The 25,008-nt window shown below is 40.8% G+C and overlaps 1 protein-coding gene across 8 annotated transcripts in view; it reads left to right on the forward strand.

Annotated features, from left to right (window-relative positions):
* Positions 1–24,601, forward strand: part of sorcs1 (sortilin-related VPS10 domain containing receptor 1) — a 204,973-nt gene extending 180,372 nt beyond the window's left edge. The window contains exons 18-28 of one of the 8 annotated variants that reach the window (XR_015037089.1): positions 2,428–2,599; positions 3,688–3,874; positions 4,591–4,724; positions 6,525–6,651; positions 8,515–8,627; positions 13,044–13,178; positions 15,267–15,366; positions 17,072–17,177; positions 17,955–18,108; positions 18,251–18,316; positions 22,496–24,600. Coding sequence is in view for 5 of the 8 variants with exons in the window: in XM_085787481.1 (XP_085643607.1) it covers positions 2,428–2,599; positions 3,688–3,874; positions 4,591–4,724; positions 6,525–6,651; positions 8,515–8,627; positions 13,044–13,178; positions 15,267–15,366; positions 17,072–17,177; positions 17,951–18,108; positions 22,496–22,557 (1,294 nt within the window). In the remaining 3 variants the exon portion in view is untranslated. Of the gene's footprint in view, positions 1–2,427; positions 2,600–3,687; positions 3,875–4,590; positions 4,725–6,524; positions 6,652–8,514; positions 8,628–13,043; positions 13,179–15,266; positions 15,367–17,071; positions 17,178–17,950; positions 18,109–18,250; positions 18,321–22,495 lie in introns of all 8 variants that reach the window. The other 7 variants (XM_085789434.1, XM_085788734.1, XM_085790228.1 and 4 more) reach the window with 7 other exon arrangements.
* Positions 24,602–25,008: the final 407 nt, after the last annotated feature.

A 25,008-nucleotide genomic window follows, 5' to 3' on the forward strand; every position in this document is an offset into this window, starting at 1 on the left:
TCCGACCGTGAAGTGGTAGGCTACCAGTTCGATCTGGTACGAGTTCACCGGTCGGAAGTTACGAGTGGCCGTTATAGTGACTTTCACTGGTAAAACAGGTCGGAAAAACATGAGTGGGTTGCCTGGAACGCTACAAAGTCGTAAGTCGTGACTTGAAGCTGTAATTTACGTTTTCAAAAGCCTGCCTGGAACGCAGCATTAGCGAAAACGACCGGACCACTTACTTCTGCTTTAAGAACTTATTAAAATATGTCACTGCATTGCATTGCACGCACCAACAAACAGCATATATATACAGTTTGCATCTTAACCGTCAGTCACTCACTAACCATGGATGAGGACAAAAAGAGATGCAGAAACTTTTCAAGGCAGAAGCTTGAGTTTATGGTGGATGAAAATGTACAAAAAAATTAATAATATGGGAAAAGCAGCAGAAAATAAGACAAGAGGGTGGGCCAAAGTGGCCGTTAACTAACATGCTAACTAACAGTTAACAGGCTCTTTGTGTAATTAATTAGTTAAAAAATATTTACTTACTATGACCTACTTGTCTAAAATGTGTTAATGAAGGTGATATTAGAGGCTTACCTCTACGCTTCACCGTAGGAATTTTAAGACAGGTCAAGGTTGTCTTAAAGTTAAGATAAAAGTAAAGAACAAATTTGAGAACTTTGATTTCAAGAATACCATTTATTCTTAACTTTTTTCTTGAGAAGAAACTTAAGAAGAAAGTTGAGAAAATACTTTTTTGGAGAATATGACTTCTTCTCTTTTTTCTTCTTAAGACTGAAGTTAAGAAAAAAATGACACTAAAGAAGATTTTCTTTTCTTGAGAAGGTTTTGTGAATTTGGCCCCTGGACCGTTGGCAGGGGTGGCCAACTTCAGATCAGGAAGCATCAGCTGAGACACCACCTTGGAACTGTTACCAGGTTTCAGTCGGGCCAAGGGAAGCAATGGCTTGGAAGGCTAACTCAGGAGCCAACTTGTGTTTACAGGAGCAGAATAGAAACAGGCACATGGAATCACTGACTAAAGAACAGCTGAGAACACAGGAGGTAGATAGTATGTTAGCAAAGGCTCCTGATGCAAAAACTGGCACGGGCGGGCAGCCAATCTGGCTTAGGGTCTAACTGGGTGTCATTAAAGGGATAGTTCACCCAAAATTCAAATTTCACTCATTATCTACTCACCCTCATGTCAACTAAGAGCTGTGAGAATTTTCAGAGTCCTCCGTGCCTTCTCTGAGTTACGGGGGGGTCCGTGCAGCAGTATTTGTCCATATAATGGTTGTGAATGGATACCAACTTTCTTCGTCCAAAAAGACACACCAAAAAACATCCAAATACCTCCATAGTGCTTGTCTGTAATGTCCCTCTTGTATTGAAGCCCCGACATGAGAAATTGTTCCGAAAAAAATTTAATAAGTCTATATTTTAAGCTTGTTTGTAGCGGAAGCTCCCAGTGTCTCGGTTCACTGCTCTTCCTGTGTCAGTGCAAATCTTGCGTGATTTGCAGTGACCGGCGGAACAATTTCTCATGTCGGGGCTTCAATTCAAGAGGGACATTACAGACGAGCACTATGGAGGTATTTGGATGTTTTTTGGTGCGTCTTTTTGGACGAAGAAAGTTGGTATCCATTCACAACCATTATATGGACAAATACTGCTGCACGGACCCCCCCGAAACTCAGAGAAGGCACGGAGGACTCTGAAAATTCTCACAGCTCTTAGTCGACATGAGAGTGAGTAGATAATGAGTGAAATTTGAGGAGGAGGATTATTTGAGGTCTTTGGGGACACCCTCAGGGTAGCCAAATCAAATCTAACAGTCCATCTTCAACTAAATCTGATGAAGCCATGGCTGGTCCTACTAGTAGCAGGACAGGTAGAGAGTCCTGCAATGCAGACAGACAGGTTTAGTGAAGACACTTTGAATGTAAACTGAAGAGAGTTGAATGTGCAGGTCACAACTTGTCCACCACAGTGTTTTGGAGTTGTTGGATTGTGTATTTAGTTTGATGAGGGAGATGTGGAAATAACAGTGCGTCTCCGTCTCTGCTCCGCCGATCTAAAAACATCTTGCACTGACAATTAAAGGTAATGAACCTACTCCTAAGACTATAGCGATTAAGGCAATAGGCGAATTTGCCAAAATGTTAAAATATCCCTTTAAAGTGTCAACTTGGCTTTTCATTTCAGAAACGGTAGCAATTTGTAAACATTTTAAATTCACAGTTAAAGGCCTTACTGTTTATATTCCTCCAAATGCCCTCTAATCACATGCAAACAACATCATGGACACATAAGAAACACAGTTTGTGGTGATTTTGACCTGTAAGGACAAACAAATTAGGCTGTTTCCACTTGTGTACAATCAGTCACATGATCAACATGGATCAACTTCTCTCTGTTTTTTCCAACCTTCAGCTACAGGAAGGTGGTCTCTAATAACTGTACAGCTGGAGTTGGTGTGCAGTACACGGCCAAGAGACAGCAGTGTTCCAGCCAGCCACCCAAAGGTCTCCACCTGGTCACCAGTGAGGGCGCGCTGACAGCCACATTAGGCGCCAATGTCACCTTCCTTGTTTTTCTAGAGGAGGTGAGCTGTTTTCTGTTCTTCTGAAAAAGCTTACAGGCCTTTATACACCACGACTGTTCAGGACAGAAACTTTCTGAAAATCTTAATTTGAAGTATTTTCTATCAGTCCATAGTTTTACAATAAATTCCTTCATCAGACTGTAACATGGAAGCAAAAGTGACATAACCCTCCTGTTGATTCATGTTCCCTTCCTCCACCCTTCTCTCTTTTCTTCCTTTCTCCCTTCCTTCTTTCCACAATTCTTCTCCCCTTCCTTCCTTCCTTCCTTCTTTCTTTCCCACCGTCCATCCTTCTGCTTTTTCCTTGACCTAATCTGTTCCCTCCCTCCCTCCTTCCATCTTTCTTTCCTTCCTTCCTTTTTCCCTTCCCTTTTCCTTCCTTCCTTCCTTCCTTCCTTCCTTCCCTCCTTCTTTCCCTTTGTCCTTACTTCTTCCTTCCTACCCAATCGGTTCCCTCCCTCCCTCCATTTATCTTTCTTTCATTTTTCCCTTCCTTCTTTCCTCCCATTTCCTTTGTCCTTCCTTCCTTCCTTATTTCCCTTCATCATTCCTTCCTTACTTCCTTCCTTCTTTCCCCTTGTCCTTCCTTCCTTGACCCAGGAGGACAACAGGAGGGTTAAGACACCACAATCACTTCCCTGAGTGAAAACGAAAACACTCATAATACCATGGAGTGTTTTGGTTTTAACACCATGGGTGATCAAGAAGTTGTAATGATCTGATGTCAGAGAGAGTGGAACCATTTCATCAATCAAAACTGCCCAAACAGCCTTTGCTGCTCTTTACCAAACACATCAAGAAGTTTATGGATATTGGAGTTCTAATGAACATACAATTATCATATTTACAATGAATGTTGTTCTTGGAAATTATCAAATTGCAAAACCTTAACAGTCATGCGGTCCTGTGTCAGCCTTTTAAGCATACTGACCACAGTGACAACCAAAGACTTAATTCTTGCAGTGAAAATGTTTGGATTCATGTAGCAAAAAAGAGAAAAGAATGAGTTGCCCGGTACCCTGGTCTGAGGGAAACATTTATTCTGTTGCTCAAAACTGGCAGAATCCTGAGAGTGTTTGTCTCTGCAGGGCGACGGGGCGAGGACAAGCATCACCATTGACTTTGGAGACGGCCACGCTCTGACATACTCCAATGTGAGCTCCATTGAGGACGGAATTAAACACATCTACAAAGCTGTAGGAATCTATCGGGTGGCTGCCACAGGGGAGAACAACCTCGGTTCAGAGACTACCATGCTTTTCCTGCATGTCACATGTGAGATAATGAAGGGTTCTGTTTTGTATTGTGAATACAAGTGTGTGCGTGTGATTGTGTCTGTGTATCTATATACATATATAGATAGACTTCGCTAGACTTTGCTTCTGCTCTTTCTCTGCTCTCCACTTTTTATCACATTTAGTTGAAGTGCAGCTGTCAGATTGTACTCAGTGTACCACGTTGTGTGCCTTATCTCTTCACAGAACATGCTCTCCTCCCATATCCAAACAAACAAGTGAGGTAGAACAAATCCCATTACACTTCCACTCCAGTCAGCTTATGCTTCATAGCCACTCAACCCAGAAGCCACTGCTGCAGCCTCATATGTAACGAGCCTGACCCCACCCCTGGTGTATTCAAGGGGTGACAGATGTAACGGAGCTGACTTATTGATCAGGGAGTGTTGATGCCCCACCAATCTGTCAATCCTATGCGCCAGCCATACAAATAGAGTCACCGCAGGCTCCGGAGTGCCACAGATGAAAAATAACACACAGATGGCAGCCGACGGTCCCAGCGCAGGAGAGAATTCTGAAAAAAACTCACAAAACCCTCTTATCCCCAAACCGGCACCAACCTATAAACCTTTCCCTCCCTCTTTTGCTTCCTCATTTAAAATGAAAAAAAAAAAAACTCTTCCTTTTCTGTTCTTTTTGTGCATTGTGATGCAGTACATCGAGTTCATTCAGTGATATATATGTGTGCCCACGCAGGTCAGCTGGAGTATATTCATCTCTCAGCTCCCTTTGTGGCAGTGAGGAATAAAGAAGTGAATCTGACTGCTGTTCTGTGGCCCAGCCAAGTGGGAACGGTCACCTATATCTGGTGGATCGGAAATAACACAGAGGTACATTCAGGACGTTTCTCTCTCTGAGTTTCTACTTATGTTGCACCTTTGTCCGTTGGCAAGTAAGTAGGTTGTTGACGCTTGTGCTCTTCTATTTCAATTTCAGTTTATTTCAATGTATTTAGGATAGCCCCTTGAAATGTACCATCTCATTTTCGAGGGGGTCCCACATACAAAAATAACACAAAGACATGCATTACAATGATACACAACAGACAAAACACACTGCTCTCCCACTTCCACAGCCCCCATTCCACGCCCACCCTGTCACAGGCTCTGAAGAGAATAGATTACAAAATACAAATACATATATGCATGTATACTTACATACATATGTGAGTGCTCATACACACATAGCAAATACACATATGTCCTCATAACAATACAACATCAGGAGCAACAGAATGCCACTGCAGTTTTGCGAACTACATTTATGCATTCAGGTTGCAAAATGTTTGGTACTCTTCACAAAATCCAAAGTTTGTTTCATATCATGGCTTTGAGGTCATGGTTTTTGGTTTGATATACATTTACCATTTTCTCAATTCCCTCTGGTGACTCATGTCTCATACAAATGTTTCCTGTAGCCACCATAAAGTGATGAACCTGCTGTCTGGAAGTTAAAAGCAGTGAATAACAAATGCACTTTTCCTTTTTTTTACCAGAAAGACACAGTAAAGTCAGGGAGAGAGAGGGTGGATGTAACCTGGGCTGTAGAAGTTAAAGGTGTACAGAAATGGCTGTTTGTCCTGTTTGTCGCGCCGAGTTGTCACGAGTTGCCTCACGAGTTTACCCGAGTAAGGAAAACGAATTTGATTGGTCGTTATCGAGCGGGCGGGATATTCAAAGCTTGGGGCGAGACCGAGCTCAGTGTGTGTGTGTGTGTGTGTGTGTGTGTGTGTCTCAGACGTTTGATTGACGGATGACGGATTCAATATCAATGTCTGATGAATCGTGAGCAACGTGACGTATAATCTGTGCGCCTGCATTACCCAATGCGAAAAAAAATACCACACTTTCATCCCGGATTTAATCGAAAATAGAATTTTGCACAAATTTTGGCCTACATCGTCTGATGAGTTATTACACTAATTTTATGACCCAGAGTGGAATCAAATTCATTTTTCTTTTCTGTACACCTTTAAGATTCTGCCCTCATGGTGCGCCCTCTACCAGGTTATCTGATTACCTCTCAACATCTCAAGATTAAGGAAGTAGTACAGTATGTTTTGTGTGAAGTTAAGCTCACTCATAAAAAAAAAACATTAGTATAACTTTACTGAGACTGTAAAAATAGTTTCTAGATACTAAAGAGCCCACCATCTCTCTGGACTAATAGAAATACTGCACACTAGAAGCTCTTGTGTGTCCTCATAATTGTACTTTGGCAAATCTGTTTGTTCAGCACCAGCAGGGGCTTTCCACAGGGACCAGCTTAGTTATGTCAGGTCATAATAAACTGCAGCAGTATTAGCATTTTATAGCTATAGGAGGAACAAATGTGACGTGAGTAATGACAGGACGGAGCTGCTGGTGTCACACAGGGAACTCTCCGTGGGCTCTGATACTTGTGTGTGCAGCGCAGGACAGATTGTTGCAGGGCTCTTTGTCAGCTCGTGCATGCACATGTGTGTATGTGTGTGTATTTGTGAGTGTAGCAGCAGGCTGACACCTCTGTAGTGTAAATAACAGCAGTGTGAGATGTTAAGCAGCCATTGATAAGGACCTCTCTTGGGAGGCCCCAGAGTGACTCTCTCTCTTCTCTCTCTGCTACCTCCTCTCCCACGCTCTCTCCCCCAGCAGCCAGTCATCACCCTCGAGGGAAGCGTAGCATACACGTTCTCCCAGGAAGGTATCAATACTGTCACCGTGCAGGTGTCTGCAGGGGATACCATCCTGCAGGACAGAAAAAACATCGCAGTCCACGGTAAGAATGTTCAACTCCATCTCCACTGGGATTCTGTAACTCTGTAAACACACTGATGACATGTGTCACCACGTGTTCTTCTCATTATTAAAGGATTACAAGAGGTCTTGTTTCTGCTGTGCCTGACATCTTTAACTTTATGCTCCTCATAGTGGTGGATTGTGCTCATGTTAAAGAGCTGTTTTTATTTATGGCTTTTTTTTTTTTACCTTTATTTAACCAGGCAGAATCAATTAAGAACAAGTTCTTATTTACAATGATGGCCTGACAAGAGGCATACGCTTCTTGAGGGGGGCTGTGAAGGAGAAAAGATAGGTTAAAAGACATTCAGCAAAAACAAGAACATAAAAAAAGTTAATAACAAGGATTTTTCAAGCATAAAAAGAATTAATAGACAAGATTTTTACAAGCATAAAAGAGTTAATAGCCAAGGTTTTTACAGACATTACAGGATTCTTTAGAGAGCCTAAAAGTTGAGAGAGGGTAAAGAACAGGGTTATCAGTAAGGATTATTTACAAACGCAGAAACACCAAAAGACAGAGTTAGTTTCAGTAATTAGAACCAACAGTGTGTCACAAAAAGTGGCCTAGGCCGACGGCGGCAGGTATGGGCATTCAACAAGCAGAAACTGAGGAAAAGGGTTAAATAGTGGGGAAGCAGCTGCAAGAATCTGTAAAAAGGTGTGAGACGGCCTCTTTGAAGGCCGGGATGGAGATGAAGTTATCCAGTTTAAGGTGTTTTTGTAACACCTTAAACTGGATAACTTCATCATCGTTACAGATTTATCCTTATAGTTAAGTAATAAAGTAGCATGCCCTGTGCAGAGGTCTATTGAGTTGGCACAGTAATATAAATGGTGAGAAACTGCTAAACATCACTAAATAGTGATGGTGAGACAGGTTTCAAGCAAACCACCACACAGGGCAGAGCGACGGAGCCCAAAACGTGACCATGATGGAAATATTCATATCACTCAATATGGATATTGATTGATTGATTTTTTTCTTACCTATCTGTATGTCCTATTAAAGGGATATAAGGATATATCAGATAGATTATGGTATTAGCAGGCTTGGGATTTGTCCATCCAACTGTGAAACTATCAGGCTGCTCTCTATCAGATAGTTCACATCCTTCTTCTGATGACATGTCTATAGCAGCACATGTGGCCATAGATTTATCCTCCAGGCTTAGCAGCACATTTACCCAACTCCCGTGGAAGAGAGAATTAAGTCCAAGAGAGTTTTTTTTTTACTCTGGCTGTCCATTGTAAAAAGCATAAAAGTTTATCGACCGCTTTTGTGTTAACTTTTCTTACATTAATGTTATTTAAGATTATTGATATCACCTTTTGAGCGCTGCACAAGAATACACTTGCCTCCACTGAGCCTCCAGGCTCAAAAGACTGTGTTGTTGTGGAACTCACCCTCTTTGGGCTTAAAATCTCAGTTTCACTAATGTTATTTTTTAGAATGAGATTCGTATCTGTTCTGTTATTGAACCATTTAAGCAGATCATGTAAAATTAACACATTTACATCACAGGTGTCACAATAAGTTGAGTCCTTCACTCTCATTTGCATTATTTATAGCTCTATAATGACTTGTAAGTTATTCTAAGCAGATACCTTGAGATTAGGTGTCAGGCTGATAAACTGTGGCTCATAGAGATCCTGTCTGATGGTCTGACCTCTTGTGCATTTTACCAGTGTTGTTGGATAGATCTGGAATGATGGCAAACCTGCCAAAATAATGACTTGAACTTATCATCTAACAAATGTTAATAGTCGATGTGGACATTGATCTGTACAAGCTCAAACATTCTGAACTGTGTGCATTTCACACCTATTTACCTTCCCGCAGAATATTTCCGATCTCATCTGCTCGCCTTTTCGTCAAACCTGGACGACCACAACCCCGGCGTTGCGGAATGGAGGCTGGATGTGAGCCGAGTCATCAAGAACTCTCTGATCCAGGTAAAGCTCTCTCACTTCCTTTCGTGAAAACCATTGCTTTACTCTGGTAAATACTGTCACCGCCTGACTGGACCTCTGAAGGTGCTTGAGTGCAGCGTGACCTCCCAGAGGCTTTTCCAGACATAAATCTGACTTTTATGATGATAAATGACAAGGCAAGAGGGAGAAGAGGGAGGAAAATATAGTTCAAGAGCACGTGGAATTCACTGGCTTGCCTCACAGTCTGCGAGTTCAGGGCCATACACAGTAATGAGGTTGGATGTTGAAGTGCACAGAAGAATAAATGTCATTTTGTGCCTTATGTGTGTTCACCACTCACCTGAGGGGGCGCTGGGAGTTGAGTGCTTTGACCTGTAAAGTGTAAGATAAAATCCAGAGCCACACAACATGACATGTCAGGTACAGATTTTGCCCTATTGACGTAGTGATTTCTACAGCATCCTCACAACGTCAATACCTTTGCAATTTGGAGGAAGAAGAAGCAATCTGAGCCTCGCTTCATATTTTCACACTTATGATCCTGTAAAATGAAAACTGATGCCCATAATACACTGTGTCCACTTTTTTTTTTTTTTTAATGACAACCACAGCCTGGGAGGTAGACGATAACTCTCAGATGAAAATATAAAATGATAGCGCAAATCATTCACAACATTCACTGCAGCAAAGCCATGGAAGAGCAGGAACAAGAACCAGGGGCTCAGGCAGGAATCAGTGAGAACAGAACCAGAGCCAGAATCAGAATCAGAACTGTTTGTTTTATTGCCAAGAGCAGTAAAGGTCAGTTTACAGCACGAGGAACTTGTCTTGGTGTCAGGTGCAAACATTAGTTTAGTTTAGTTTTTTTATTTGCACATTATAAAACCTGCATAAACAATGAAGATAATAAAATTAAACATTGTGCAGGAGAGGTAGAAGCCCAAAAAGGCTTATAAAAATACCTCCCCTATGTAAAAAACAAACTGGTCTTCAGAGTAAGAAGACAACACAGAGATTCACAACATAAAAAAACAGAAAAGAAAGAAAGACAAAGAAAAAAAGAAAGACAAATTAACATAGAAAAAAACATAAAAGTATCAATAATAGAAATAAGAAATTAGAGAATTAAGAATTTAAATAAAATTAAATAAAATAGATACATAACTGCACATACTATATACAAAAAGGAAATATGCATATTATACTATAAATACACATATACTATATAAAAGAAGCTCATTAAATTGCATGTTTTATATTTGTTGTACATTCCTGGTGGGCTGAGTAGAACTACAACACATATTATCCACCACATGGTGGGTACGGGTTCACCGTCTGATGCTTGGCTGCGTGGGCACATTATGAGATGATGGTCTAATAGGCATGAACAGCCGCTCCTTACACTGTGAGTGGAAGACATTTCACGTCTCTTCAAGTGACATTTAGCAGGTGAATTATGAGTGTAAGGGCGGCTCTGCACTTGACCTTCAGTGTTTTACCCATGCTGCAGATAAAGAGAGGCTGTCTAACTCCATTCAAAGGTTTTCTGCTCCAGCTCATCACTGGTGTTACTAATGTTGTTCACAATAAAATACAGAATGACACTGCTACTCCTACTGCTCCAAATATTAAAGGGACAGTTCACCTAAAATTGAAATTTGACTCATTATCTACTCACCCTCATGTCGACTAAGGGGCGGGAGAAGTTTCAGAGTTATCCGTGGCTTCTGTGAGTTACAGGGGGTCTCAGTGCATGTCAATATAACGGTTGCAAATGGATACCAACTGTCTTTGTAACAAAAAGACACACCAAATAACATCCATGCTGCTCGTATGTAATGTCCGTCTTGTATTGAAGCCCCGAAATGCAAAATTGTTCCGAAAAAGTAATCGCACTGACGCCGGCGCAAATCGCGCGAGATTTGGACGGACCAGGAAGAGGAGCTTCGAGAAGCTTCCGCTGCAAACAAGCTTGAAATATAGACATATTTAATTTTTTTCGGAACAATTTCTCATGTTGGGGCTTCAATACAAGACGGACATTACATACGAGCAGCATGGAGGTATTTGGATGTTTTTTGGTGTGTCCTTTTGTTACGAAGACAGTTGGTATCCATTTGCAACCGTTATATGGACAGACATGCACTGCTACGCTAAGACCCCCTGTAACTCAGAGAAGCCATGGATAACTCTGAAACTTCTCCCAGCCCTTAGTCGGCATGAGGGTGAGTAGATAATGAGTGCAATTTGAATTTTGGTTTTTGGGTGAACTATCCCTTTAAGGTATGGAAATCTGTGGCAACACATTAAAAGTGCTTTGTTAATGTAATGTTTAGTATTCTGACTAAAACATTTGTTACCAATTAGGCGTGGTGTTACTGTACTTGGCCTATCACACCAGCACATATGTTAAACAACACACTTAGAATCATTTCCTGTTATTGTGTCTTGTGGGTTTCTTTACTTCCCTGCCCAGGAGACCATGCAGTACACTTCAGGTCTGTGCTTAATGAAATAAAGGTCTGCTTCACTATCCCTTCATTATAGGAATTATGGAGCTGTCATACTAATGATGGACAGTGAGTCAGAGGTCTGCCACACCCCCCAAAGTGCAAAATCTTTGTCAAGGATTTATGTGCAGGCACATCTCAGTAAATTAGAATATCATGGAAAAGTTCATTTATTTCAGTTCAGTCAGACAACTCTGAAATGACAACAAATAATTTATTGAGTGTAAACATTGCAAGCTGAAGCACAGCATAGGTATCCTTGAGCATGGCTGCAGCAGGTTTGACGTCAGGCTCTGACTCAGTTATTCCTTCCCTGAATGATCTGCTTTGCCAGACATTACAGGGAATGAAGCAGAGACAGAGCCTACAGGTGGATGCTGGGGAGGAGGTGGGTTTGCAAAACCTTATGGGCAGCAGCAGCAATGAGATGTATGCAGCAGCAGCAGCAAGGGCAGCAGAGCAGCAGCATAATTAATAGCAGTGGCAGCAGCAGCATAGCCAGGGATGAGCAGGTAAACTGGGGTTTTTTTTGTATGAGGAGGGCATGTGACCGATCAGCTGATCAGGATAGGTGCAGCTTGAGTTGTCTGACACACACATATTTCATGTCTTTATTTATTTTAATTCTAATGATTATGGCTTACATTTAATGAAAACCCCAAATTCAGTAAACTCAAAGAATTAGAATATAGTTAAAAAGTTCAACTAATGATGTCACACTCTAATCAGCTAATGAGCTCCAAACACCTGCAAAAGGCCTTTAAATAGTCTCTTAGTCTGGTTTAGTAGCTACACTATCATGGGGAACACATACTGTATAGCTACATGGCATAACAACCTATCAACATACTTGTATGAAAAAGAGTTGTGTCCTAGTGTCTTTAGGATAATTGTATAAAATGACAGATTAAATATTTTTTGGCAGCATATGATCTAAAGAACCTGAGCCTAAGGTCAGCTAATATGATGCTGCTGCTCATCATCGTTCCATCTGGATTCACTGACAGCTTTGTCTTGAAGGGATGGAAAAGGAATAGTTTGACCAACATGCTTCATGGAGTTCCTGCTGGTTGTCAACAAACATAACACAGAGCTGTAATTCTTCTTTTGTTAAAAAAGAAGAAGAAAAAAGCAGCGCTACAAGAAGAACACAGTCCAGCACAAAACTCAGATCCAATCCATTTTATTTATAAAGCACAATTTAAATAAACACAAAGTTTTCCAAAGTACTGTACAGTAAAATAAAAACCATAAAACATTCTAAAAAGGAAAAATACTAAAGATATGAATGAATGAATGAATGAATGAATGAATGAATGAATGAATGAATGAATGAATTTTATTTTCGAACATGTATAAAAAGAAAAGAAATGTATGTAACTATTGTACATACAAAAGAAAGAAAAAATACAATAAAATAAAGAGCTAAGACATAACAAAACACTGCACATTGTTCGAAAAAGGAGTGGGAAGAAGTACAATACTTTTTTAGTTTCCCACCCCTTTTTAACTACTCTTCAGTTTATAACTACACATATATCATAACTACATAATACACCTATATAAATATATGCCATATATACACTTCATAAATATCTATATAAATATATAATTACAAAAATAAATATATACTACATACATATCCTCGTAAATATAAATATAAATATATATAAACTATAAATAAATAACTAAGAACACAATAAAACATAATAAATAAATAGACTGTCCACCCCAGGTAAAATATCACACATGAAAATCAACAACCTGCATAGCATAAAAAGTCAAAGAAATAGTGAACACTGTTCTTCTTTGATGCTTGGTGCTGTGGACATGTTTCAGTCGGTACCTTCAAAGTACTGAGGTTCTGTACCCAGCCTGAACCTTCTCTCAGACTCTTTTAACAATCCTTTCTCTTATCCCCTTTCAGGCTACAGGTGTGAGAGAGGATGGGCTCCTGGTCACCGTGCTTCCAGGTTTACCGACTGCAGCAGAGTTTTTCCTCCTACCTGACAAACAGCTAAGCGAAGGGAAACCAGAGAAGAGCTCTGCTTATTTAGATCAGGTGAAACAACTATTGTTGACTTGCTTTCTAACATGCACCACTTTTGTCAAGTTTGCTGCCTGAAAACATCATCTCAAATTGAAGTTCCTCTGTCCTCCAGCAGATGTCAGTATTGATCCACTGAGGCATGTCCAGAGTCTTTCCATGGGAGTAATTCTAGAACACGCCTGAGGAGTTTTTGCAATAGACTCATCAATAAACCTGACAAGTATTAACAAGTTATCAGGGGGAATGACTTTTAAAATCCCTCAAGTCACATCCTGTGGGGTGTTGAGTTGGAAAGCGAGGGGGCCGGAGTCTCCGACGAGCCTTAAAAGCCAGACAAAGAAATTGTCATGGTTGATCGGCTCGCTAAATCACCGGCGTATCAAGATGGACCGAATTAGCTCTGAGCCTCACGTAACAGATAATGACTGATAATAATGTTGGATCTGCTCTCTGTGGGGAGAATTCCACAGGCGCATGTAGGAAAGGAAAATGGGAAGGAAATCAATTTGATTTTCCTCTTCCCTGCTTGCTCACACCTGGTTGATCGCCTGGAAGGATCCTTTCCCCCTGCAAGCCAGTGATAAATCTTCATTCAAGGTTGGCATCTTAAAAGTGCAGAGTGTGCTCTACTTATTAGAATGTATAATAGATTTACTGACCCTGGTATACATGGGGAAAAAGGTAATTAGTCATAGCATGATCTAAATTTAAATTGTTAAGAAGTATAAAGGACGGAGGGCAGAGGACTGGAGAAATTACTCATATCACCATTAATTTGGCAAACATGGCAGGTAAGATGAATGGAGCCAATGCAAAGCAAAACATGGGATTTATGGAAATAAAATTAAGGATTTTGTTTGTCTTCAGCTTGATTATACAGAGAAAAGCAGGTGAATGATATTTGAATATCACTTAAAAAGGAACACAGTTCACTTTTAAATTGTGTTCAAGGATTTAACCTCAGGATAGAGATTTATGATTGCGTAAAGGAAAGAAACTACATGGAGAAGTAGTGGGGAGTGAATGAGCTCAGAGTCCGGCTTTCTATAGTTTACCTTCAGGTCATTGTAATCTGCCTGATTTATATCAAAGTTAGTTGTTCTCTGTAGTGCAGAAGGTTACTTGCCAGTGTGCAAAGCAGCATTGTATGCATTATGCATCGCAGTGGAAAGGTCCTCCAGACAAAGACTCTTACATAAACAGGAAGGCTCACACGGGGTCGTGGGTTGAGGTAGTGAGGTTTTTTAGGTCATGGGTGCTTTCAAATAATCCACTTCTATACAACAGCCCATAATACATTAACGAGGTTCAGTGTTTAACTGTGTCTGAGTTATGTCCATTCAATTCTAAGGCACTTTTGATAGCAGCTGTAATCTCCTTTAATTACTGTTGATGGGAGTCAATACTGTCCATGTGACAACTCTTCCTTCCATCCCTTCTGTTCCCATGGACACGATATTTTAGTCACACATTTGTGCGGTATGGAACCTATTCATATTGGCCACAAAGATTAACTTGGACTCAAAGTGGTCAGAAGTGAAAGTTGGCCATGGATTCATTTAACTGACTACTAAAAAAGCTGCATGCATGCTGCGTGTGTAAAGAGGCAAGTGTTTGCAAACATATTTGACATATTTTCATATATATATATGATATATAAGTGAAAATAGTTGCGTTTTCAACCATTCATGTTGTCCCCAAGGACCAAGTGTCACAACAACAATGTGGTGTATGATAAGTATGTTGTTTTTCCTTCATCTTTCATATCTTGATCATCATCTCTTGACTCCTACAGATTTATCTTGTAATTTGCCGGAGGGGTCCCCAAAGTGGGAACCACCTGCATGGCTTTTTCTTATATTTTTTTATTTATTTATTATGATATACTTCTATTTTTTTCCAGGCAGACATGCACCAGAACACATACAGTAATTCTGTCAAGGACAAGTGACGTTTAGACTGATGTTTCAGTCGTACATTAAAAAGAGTCATTTGTGCAAAAACTGATCAGAGCTACAAACAAATGTCAGTAGTTCCATTTTGTTGTAATTTATCTGTACAACATGAAACTATATTGTGTGTCCTTGTTTGCACCAACAGCTCTCTGAGGTTTTGCTCAGCGCCTTGAATCAAAATCTTGTCCAGTTCACGTTGCGACCAGGCGTCCAAGTCACTGTGTATGCAGCACACCTATCAGCAGGTAAACACACACAGCTCGCCTCACACTCATGACCTATTGTCTGAGGTTCAGTCAAAATGTGTGAATGTGAATGTGTATGAATGTGTATGTGGTGGTGGTCGGAGGGGCTAACCATCACCGGTGTGAACGTGGTATGATGAATGAATAATAGTTTGTGTAACACACTTTGAACATGCATGGACAAGTGCTATATAAATCCTCCTAATAATACTAATAATAATAATAATAATAACACCTCACCAATCAGACCCAACCACATTACTAAACAGCTGAAACGAGACTACATCACCTATTGGCAAACACAAACAAAAACACAGAGCAAAATGCAGTGCTATTTGGCCCTAAATCGACAGTACACCACAGCAGGTTATTTGAGCACATGACTGATCAGCAACTAAAACGAACCCTGACAAAGTACAGACTGAGTGAACACATGTAGCCTTGCTATTGAAACAGGGAGGCACAGGAAAACCTGGCTCCCTGCAGAGCAGAGGCTGTGCTGTCACTGCAGCCTTAACCAGACAGAAACAGAACTACACTTCCTCACCAAATGTGAAAAATATATAAATATTAGAGAAACATATTTCCTAAAATTTGAATCGATAACAAAAGGTTTTTTAAAACTATCAGACGAAGAAAAACTTCCCATCCTTCTGGGGGAAGAATCAAAGAATAATAGCAGCAGTCTATGTTTCTGCCTGCCATAGACTGAGGGACAGGGAGTGACACTCATCAGCTGACACAAATGTTGTTGTTTGTTGTTTTGTTTATTGTATTTACAATGATTATACATCTTTCTTCAGTAATGACAACACTATACTGTAAATGTTGTTTTCCTTAAAGCAGAAGTAAGCGATATTTTTGTGTTGATATAAGTCTTAAATAGTTATATCTTCTGATAGCAATCACTTACATAGAGTGTTTGGTCTGAAACACGGGTCTCTCAGTCACTCTGCTCTGCTCTGAACCGAGGAGAAAACTTTTCTTGTATCCTACAAGTTATATCCAATGAGGAGAGAGAACGGCATGAAGGGCTGTGTGTGCAGCCAAGGGATGCGCGTGAATGTGGTGATGTAGGGACGAGGACCAGTAGATCCATGACGAGGGCGGGGGCTGCTAACTCCATCGGCTGACAAGACGTTATGGTGCGTTCAGGGCAGCCCGTAACTCGTGTTTTTCCGACCTAGTGACTTTCACCGGTAAAACAGGTCGGAAAAACACGAGTGGGTTGCCTGGAACGCTACAAAGTCGTAAGTCGTGACTTGAAGATGTAATTTACGATTTCAAAAGCCTGCCTGGAACGCAGCATTAGCCAAAACGACCGGATCGCTTACTTCTGCTTTAATTGTCATGATTATTATTATTTTTCTTTAATTCCAAACGCTTGCTTTGGCAATATATACAATGTATGTCATGCCAATAAAGCCAATTGAATTAAATTGAATTGAATATAAATCCAAGTCATTATTAGTATTCATACTCATCATGTAACTATAGAGAGCATTCAGAGAGCAAGTATCATCACTTCTTATTGGGGGTGCTGCTACTGTCCTAAGCAGGTTTATAAGATCAAGTGTCAGAGAGATCCACACTACTGTGATTTACACATGTGATCCTGTTCACTGCATTACTCTGCTGAGTGATAATACGGGTTGTGTTGTTGCAATTTTCAGTCTCTGTGGCTCTTGTCTTCCCGTCTCTGCAGCACCCCTAGTGGACACCAGCGAGAACCACAGCAGCTCTGCTATGCTAATGCTGCTATCAGTAGTGGTTGTGGGTTTAGCTGTGTTTGTCATCTACAAATTCAAGAGGTAAAGTGTTCATGAAATGTCTCACGTCTATAAAGCAGTCACGATGTACGTGATGAGGAGGCGGTGAAAGGTGTTGAAGCATCCTGACAGCTCCCAAAACAAAGCAGCCTGTGAGGCTGGAGAGAGGGGGGTGATAGCTGCCTGTCAAACGTCTAAACTGCCGTACCCGGCGCTCTTTAGTGAAGACTTGGATTTTTCATCGCACATCTGTGGGGATCCTGTGGAAATTCTTTTGTCAGGTCATTCTTTCCAAAAGAAATGTCAGTCAGCCTTCAACCGCTATCAATATTAAGCCCTTTGAATGTAGACAGGCGAAAATATCAAATTACATCTCCTCGCCAAGGTGCACTTCAAAGGAAAAGGGCACAAAGGGTCATGAATATTTACCACCAAGCATAGGCAGAAGAAAACTTCAGATTCACAGATTCTTATTGCTTTTAGTGTTTCTGGGGCACTGTCTATCAGATTCAGAAAACATCTTCATTAATTTGACAACACAGGTGCTCCATAGTGTCTCCTGGAAACACGTCTGTTGTGCTGACTATTTGCAGAGCAATCATACATAGATGAATATGCTTTCGGATGTTTTTTTATGTTTGTTTTTTCTGTTTTTAATGTGTTTTCTCAAGTTGTAGTGTGTTGAGCTGGATGTCACTGTACAATTAGCTCAATTCTATCATTAGAAGGCACAAAGCATTTGCTGCTGCCCCCCCCCTCTTTGTGTTTTTGCTGTTGTCTTTATCCCTTTACCTCACTGTAAATCTTTTCTCAAGGAAGATCCCAGGCCTCAACGTCTATGCGCAGATGCAGAATGAAAAGGAACAAGAAATGATGAGTCCAGCTGATCCAACAGAGACCACGGCCGGCTCACAGCGGGACCTGGTGCATTCTTTGGAGATTCTGGACACAGAGTTTAACACACGGCCCGTCGGTGAGTATCCAGTCATGGTTTATCTTTTATCTGTGGCTGACATTTTCATTTTATTATTTCTCCATTACTCATTTCATACCATGGATTCAATTGCTGTCGTTTCATCAGTCTCACCCCATGCTCATTGTTGTGTGTTTCTCAGAAGTGAAACGGTCCAGTCAGGGGCCGAAACAGAGCTAAATGAGTATGATGGAAAGAGCAGCTTCTTGTGAGTAGCACAATTAACACATTCTCTCCTTTAATCACCTGAAAATATATGTGTGACCACTGAAAGGAAGCCAGTCTAATATCAAGTCTTTACCAGTATGTCCCACCAAGGCAAGGCAAGGCAATTCTATTTGTATAGCCTGTTTTTACAAACAGTTTGTCTCAAAAGGCTTCACATGGCATCACAACAAAAACACAAAAACTCCATAGAAAACCCTTTGAGAAAAACAATTGGAGAAATGTTAGGGTGAGCAACAGAGGTGGGAAGGCAGGGAGAGCAGGCCAGCTTAAGGAGGACTGGGTGGCAGACTGGTTCATGGGAAGGGAGGGCAGGCCGGTTTAACAACAGGGGAAAGGGGGTGGGGGCAAACTACAAAGTGCCACAGATAACATGACAGTTCAAAAATGTGTGAGAGGAGAGGAGAGGAGAGGAGAAGAGGGCAGCAGAGGAAAGGAGAGGAGCGGATAGGAGAGGAGAAGAGGGCAGCAGAGGAGAGGAGAGGAGAGGAGAGGAGAGGAGAGGAGAGGAGAGGAGAGGAGAAGAGGGCAGCAGAGGAGAGGAGAGGAGAGGAGAGGAGAGGAGAGGAGAGGAGAGGAGAGGAGAGGAGAGGAGAGGAGAGGAGAGGAGAGGAGAGGAGAGGGGAGGGTTCCATGCAGTCTAAGCCTATAGCAACATAGCTATAAAATGGTTCAGAGCTACCTGGACCAGCCCTAACTAAAAGCTCTGTCATAAAGGAAGGTCTTCAGTCTAGACTTAAATGTAGTTAGAGTGTCTGCCTCTCTGACCCATGGAGAGAGCTGGTTCCACAGTAAAGGAGCCTGGTAACTACCTCCCAGTCTGTTTTTTAGAGATACTGGGAGTCACTACCACCCCACACATCAACTTCAGTACAGTTTGGCAGTCTCTGGAGGACACTACTACACATATTACACTATACCGTTTATGTGTGTAAGTTAAGTTGAGATCAGGAGACACTAAGGCTGTCTTTAAATAATTCGGTTCAAGTGGCCCAATTCCGATTTTTTCCTCTCAAGTGGCCCAGACCGGATCTGTAACATGAACATGGAAACAGGACAAATACCAATCAGATATTGTCAGATCAGATCCAGGCCCCCATCATATGTGGAAATAATTCCAGTGCCGACCCATTTCACTGAACCTCTGTAGTCCGTGATTGACACGCGGGAATGACCAGCTGTGGTCACTGTCACAGGAGTTTTTTACAGTGTTTAATTTTCGTGGTGTCCTCAGGTCTGTTCTTTTCTCCTTCACTAGTTCTTGTTTTCACACAACATTCATTTATCTGCGGATCCAGGGCAAGAGGGAGTGAACTGAAACAAGCCGTTTAGAAATCAAGAGAGGAAAAACAAATAATGAACACATGTGGCCAAGAGGCTTTGTCCCGTCCTCATTATGTGAACGACAGAGGAGCGGTGCAACAGGTCCGCCCCACACAGACACTTCACTAACTATATTTTGTAGGACAGACTAGATATTCAGTTTGTAAACAGTGACATGTTGCATATAAATTCTGAGCACCAGACTCACCTTTGTTTATAATTATTATGGAATTATGATGTGACCTAATAAATCTCCCGTCTCTACAAAAGTTCACTAGCTTGTTTCACGTAAGCAAAGCAGATGTAAAAGTTCTGACAGAGCATGTAAGACAGTCAAAAAAAATCAGATTTAAAGGGATAGTTCAACATTTTGGCAAATTGGCCCATTGCCATAATCCCTATAGTCATAGCAGTAGGTTCGTTACCTTTAATTGTAGGTGTAAGCTATTTTCAGTACGGCGGAGCGCAGCAGCTGGCTGCTCAGAGCTACGCTATGGAGGCTAAGGGAATTTCTTGGTTTCCCTCATTAAACTCATCAAATTCAACATCCCAAAACTCCACAGCGCTTTTGTAGACAAGTTGTGACCTGCACAACCACCACGCTATGAGATAATGACGGAACGATACGAAACGGAGCCGTTTTCGAGGTAAATACAGGGTAAATATGGAGACTGCTTGCTGAAAAACTGTCCCTGAACGCAACGCACATCAGCGGTTTTGTATGAATTTACCTCGAAAACGGCTCCGTTTCGTATCGTTCCGTCATTATCTCATAGCGTGGTGGTTGTGCAGCTCACAACTTGTCTACAAAAGCGCTGTGGAGTTTTGGGATTTTGTATTTGATGAGTTTAATGAGGGAAACCAAGAAATTCCCTTACCCTCCATAGCGTAGCTCTGAGCAGCCTGCTGCTGCGCTCCGCCGTACTAAAAACAGCTTACACCTACAATTAAAGGTAACGAACCTACTGCTATGACTATAGCAATTATGGCAATGGGCCAATTTGCCAAAATGTTGAACTATCCCTTTAAGCAACAAATTGAAATTGGGCATCAAGGCCTGTAGTGTAAAGGCAGCCTAAGGACCTATTTTTGTTCAGTTTGCTTTCTTTTTTTTTGGGACCATTTTAGCTGTTAATGCAGATGAAATGAAATTGCTCAAGGGTCTGCTTTCTTTTTTAAAATTTGAATATGTCAATAATAGTATACTGTATCTTCCATATCATTTTCATATTCATCAATTGATTCAGTCACCCGAACACTCTGTATGTAGGTATCACGCCATGTTTATTCTTCCACCTATTCCTATTTTCAGTCACCTGTCTGTACTGTATAGTCTGATGCATTTCACAGCAGTGGTCTAATAACCCAGTTTGTCTGAAAATCATGTTGTCATTTGCACTTGTTGACAACTTGTCTACTGATCAAAAACATGCAGTCTCACTTTAAAGGTGCCACATTGTGAGATTTCCATGTCATTTACTACTGTTAACTTTGTGATGTCATTACAAAAATTCACCACATTCAACTACAAACCGCTCACACCAGGACCCATGATCTAACTTTATAGAAATGAGTGTTCATATGAAATTATTTTTTATATTTTCATCTGACTCCTCTTCTGATTCGCTCACTGACCTGTTGTCAAAAACACTTAAGCCTGAGAGAGGAAATGGAAAACTGCATGGAGACAGTATGTTCTTATGAACTGACACACTTCAAATAAAACACAGCAAAAGTGACTTCAAGATCCCATATTATACTCTTTTTACTCAATTTCACTCAGCTGTCAGACGTCCAACTAAACTGTATTCGAAATGTATTGCCCCAAACTGATCCGTGGTCCTGAATGTCGGCTGTCTAAAAGTCGCTCAAATGAGCTCTACTGAGAACAAGCTGTTTCTGTGCCTGCACCTTTAAGTAACATGGTTACTGTACACGGCAAAGATTATTACCACTTTATGACTTAAAATGTGTCAGTATTTCATCAATTTAGCTCAAGAGTTTCTTGTTGTGCACTGCAGCCAGAGAAATAGACGTGGTAGGTGTTTTATCGCGCTGAGGGGCCGGCCTCACTCCCGTCGTGACATCACCACAGGAGCTGAGTCTGAACAGCCTGTATGAGCACCGTTTTACCAGTCGGTGGGCTGCAGAGTCGATGCAGGACCTGTTTGCTTTCCTCATTCTAGGAGTTGGTAGGCTCAGGGAGAATCAGTTTATGTATGTAGAGACCAGAAAAAACCTGTTTTTCATAATATGGGACCTTTAAATAGCTGTTTTCAGTCCTCTTTAATGTCTAATACTCCCACTTTTCTCATGGCTCTTACATAAACTGTTGTACTAACACATGTTTTTTTTGTTTTTTTTTACATTCACAAAGAATCAAATAAGTAAGTTTGATGTTAATGGTCTGCTTGTAGTGAGGAAAAGAACTGTTCCACTCTGCAGATCCCCGCAATTCAGTGTTGCTCAGTGTTGGAGCAGGCGGCTGTTTTGGGTGCAAATGTGCTGATAAACCCACTCTTGTGCTACTTCTCAGCATCACACAGCAGACAAAGCTGGTAAACACTGGAGTTTTTAACGACTACAGAGCCAGATGTTCTCAGGAACTAATGAAGTTTAAAGGAGAGAGACTATGGACGTGAAAGCTTATATTGCTCAGTGTCTGCCGAAAGTATAAGTAAGAAAGGGTGATAGTGATCCCAATACTGTGTTTCCACTTCACACAGCTTCAAAGTATCACAGATTTTAATGAGAGCAGCTACATTTTCTAGATTTACTCTGATTTTAGTACAAAACGTCGTCTGACATCTGTGTCTGTTTGTTCCCTGTTTTCCCTCAGGATGTATGAAACCCCATGTACATGTGAAATTCTCTACAGAACTCCCCACATACATCGTCTGAACTCTGGACTGGATGACCACTCCAGCTGTGTCATGGATATTTTTTTACCATTTGGGAAACAATGGTTCTGAGCTTTATACCTGTGCATGTCGGACCCTGCTGACACATACTGTGCTCTGATCAAACCAGAAGAAACTGTGTACAGGTTTTCATTTTTTTTTTTTTTTTTTTAGCATTATGTCTGATTCCATAAACATTTTAAATATTTCATTTATTTTTTACAAGTCAGATATGTAATCCAGAGGGAATGCCAGCATGAACTAGCAAGAGGGAATAATGAAATAAGCAACGATGTTTTGATTTTGCTTATATATCTGAGATGGGTTTGCTGTTCAGTGCTGAAGCGAACAGCATCAGTGTATTATTTATTCATACTTCTGAAGTATGTTATTAAAGTGGATTACACATTTATTTTGTAAATCATGAATGTCTCTGTTAGAAATTTGTGTATTTTAATAACAAATGTCTTACTAAACATAAATGCTGTTATAAAATATGAATAGGGAACTTCAAAGCTTTTGGTCTATTGTCTCTTGGAAAGCTGATTTATGGCACAATACACTTTTTGTTTACTGAAATATTTCTTTTTTTTCCTGATGTCATTTAAATTATTAACAAAAATACAGGGTTAGGTTCCTTGCTGTTAATCTAATGCTTCTGGCACTATTTATGATAACCTACATACCAGTTTGTAATTAAGGTTTTGTGCTTCAGAATAAGAGACCACTTAATGTAAAAGGTGCTAAACTGCACTTTCCAACTGTTGATCCCCAAACATCAGCATATATGACACCTTTTAGAAAAAAGTGGAAGAAATGGAAAGAAAGAAACATTTTACAAAGAAGTCTGTCACACCCCAGTTACAGCCAACATCCCTACTGGGGGTAGAGTATTATTTATCTAGTCAAAGATTTAAGGTGGTATCTGTAATGAGATACAACTGCTTTGCAAGAGGATCCGATGAACATGGCAGTGGGAAAGAGAGAGAGACACAGAAAGAGGCTAAGAGAGATAGAAGAGGTTTTTTTCTGGGGACGTTGGTATTGGACAGGATAAAAGAGGTTGACTTCTTGAATACTTGATGTGGCCAGTCAAGCTCAAGGCTGGCTAAGGTTGGGGACACATTTAGGCTAATGTCCTGAGCCATTCCAGAGTAGCAGCCATCTTCATCCCAGCTCATTATATCGTGCTGTAGGAGCAGGAGAACTAGAGCGCATATGGTACCAGGCTATACGGATGGTTAGCTTGTTCAAGGGACTGTCAAGCCCTGTGGTGGTTTATGTGCAGCATCTGACAGATGGAAATGCCTGATAGATCTTATGAGGCAACCTTTTTGGAATTGTTTCCTCCTCCTCTTTTTTTTTCTTTTTTTTTTTACTATATGAGACGTTGAAACTCAGAGGGAGCATGGTTTTGTCAGTTTTGAATATGTTCTATGCTTGTTCAGTCGTGGCTGCATAGACTGAGGGTCTATGTTCACTTTGTACCATTCTGTTGTTGTGAATGCAGCTCTTCAGTTCAGTGTTTAGGAGACCATGAGGCTTTGTGGACCGATTCTACTTAACAGTGAGAGGGAAACAAGGAGCAGATTGTTCAGACAGGTGTGTGCAACAACTCATTTTACAGTATCAACAACTGCTGTGTTGCCCAGCAACAACATGTGTTACATACCATATTTTATCAGCATTTACTGGTTGCATCCACAGTATAGTTGTTTATATTTCTCTGTATTTTCTCTGCTTTATTCTGCTGTTGATTATACAAGCAGCAGGTGTTTTGATTTATGAGTGTAATGTTGCTACATAAAGTCTATAGACACCTGCCGTGATGTTCTGAGGTTCCTATTGTGCGGTGCCATTCATAGAAATGGAGCTAGGATGAATAACAGAAACATCTCTTTTTTTAAAGTTTATTTTCAGGCTTGTTGGCCTTTAATCAATAGTATATTGGAGCGAGAGACAGGAAATGGGAGGCAGAGAGAAGAAATGACATGCAGCAAAGGGCCACCTGAGTCGGGATTCGATACAGGACCGGCTGCAGCGAGATCTACAGTATAATGCATGACAGGCTAACAGGACACACTGCATCCTCCGACCTGATCCTTCTAGTCTAATACTGTATCTACAACAGTTTACGTGCACAAATTAATCAAAAATTAATTTTTCAAAAATGGATCCAAATGATGAGATGATGTGGAGAACCATCTGCAGAGAACATCATCATGAGGTTGAGGATGCTCTCTTATCATAAACGCAGTTGGATTAATAAGAGGATCAGGAAAGGAGGTTTTTTTTTGTTGTGTGTGTCATGTTCGTGAGTGTGTGTCATTTCTTCTCTTTTTTTAACGGGATATAAGTGCTGCTTCTCTGGACAGTTGATACACATGAAAGCTTATAGGGGATAGGATGGTGATATATCTAGTGTTTTTATACACAAATATACAAAGGCTCT

The sequence above is a fragment of the Trachurus japonicus genome, chromosome 1 (genome assembly GCF_045865225.1).
Source record: "Trachurus japonicus isolate A0001 chromosome 1, Traja_1.0".
Taxonomy (NCBI): domain Eukaryota; kingdom Metazoa; phylum Chordata; class Actinopteri; order Carangiformes; family Carangidae; genus Trachurus; species Trachurus japonicus.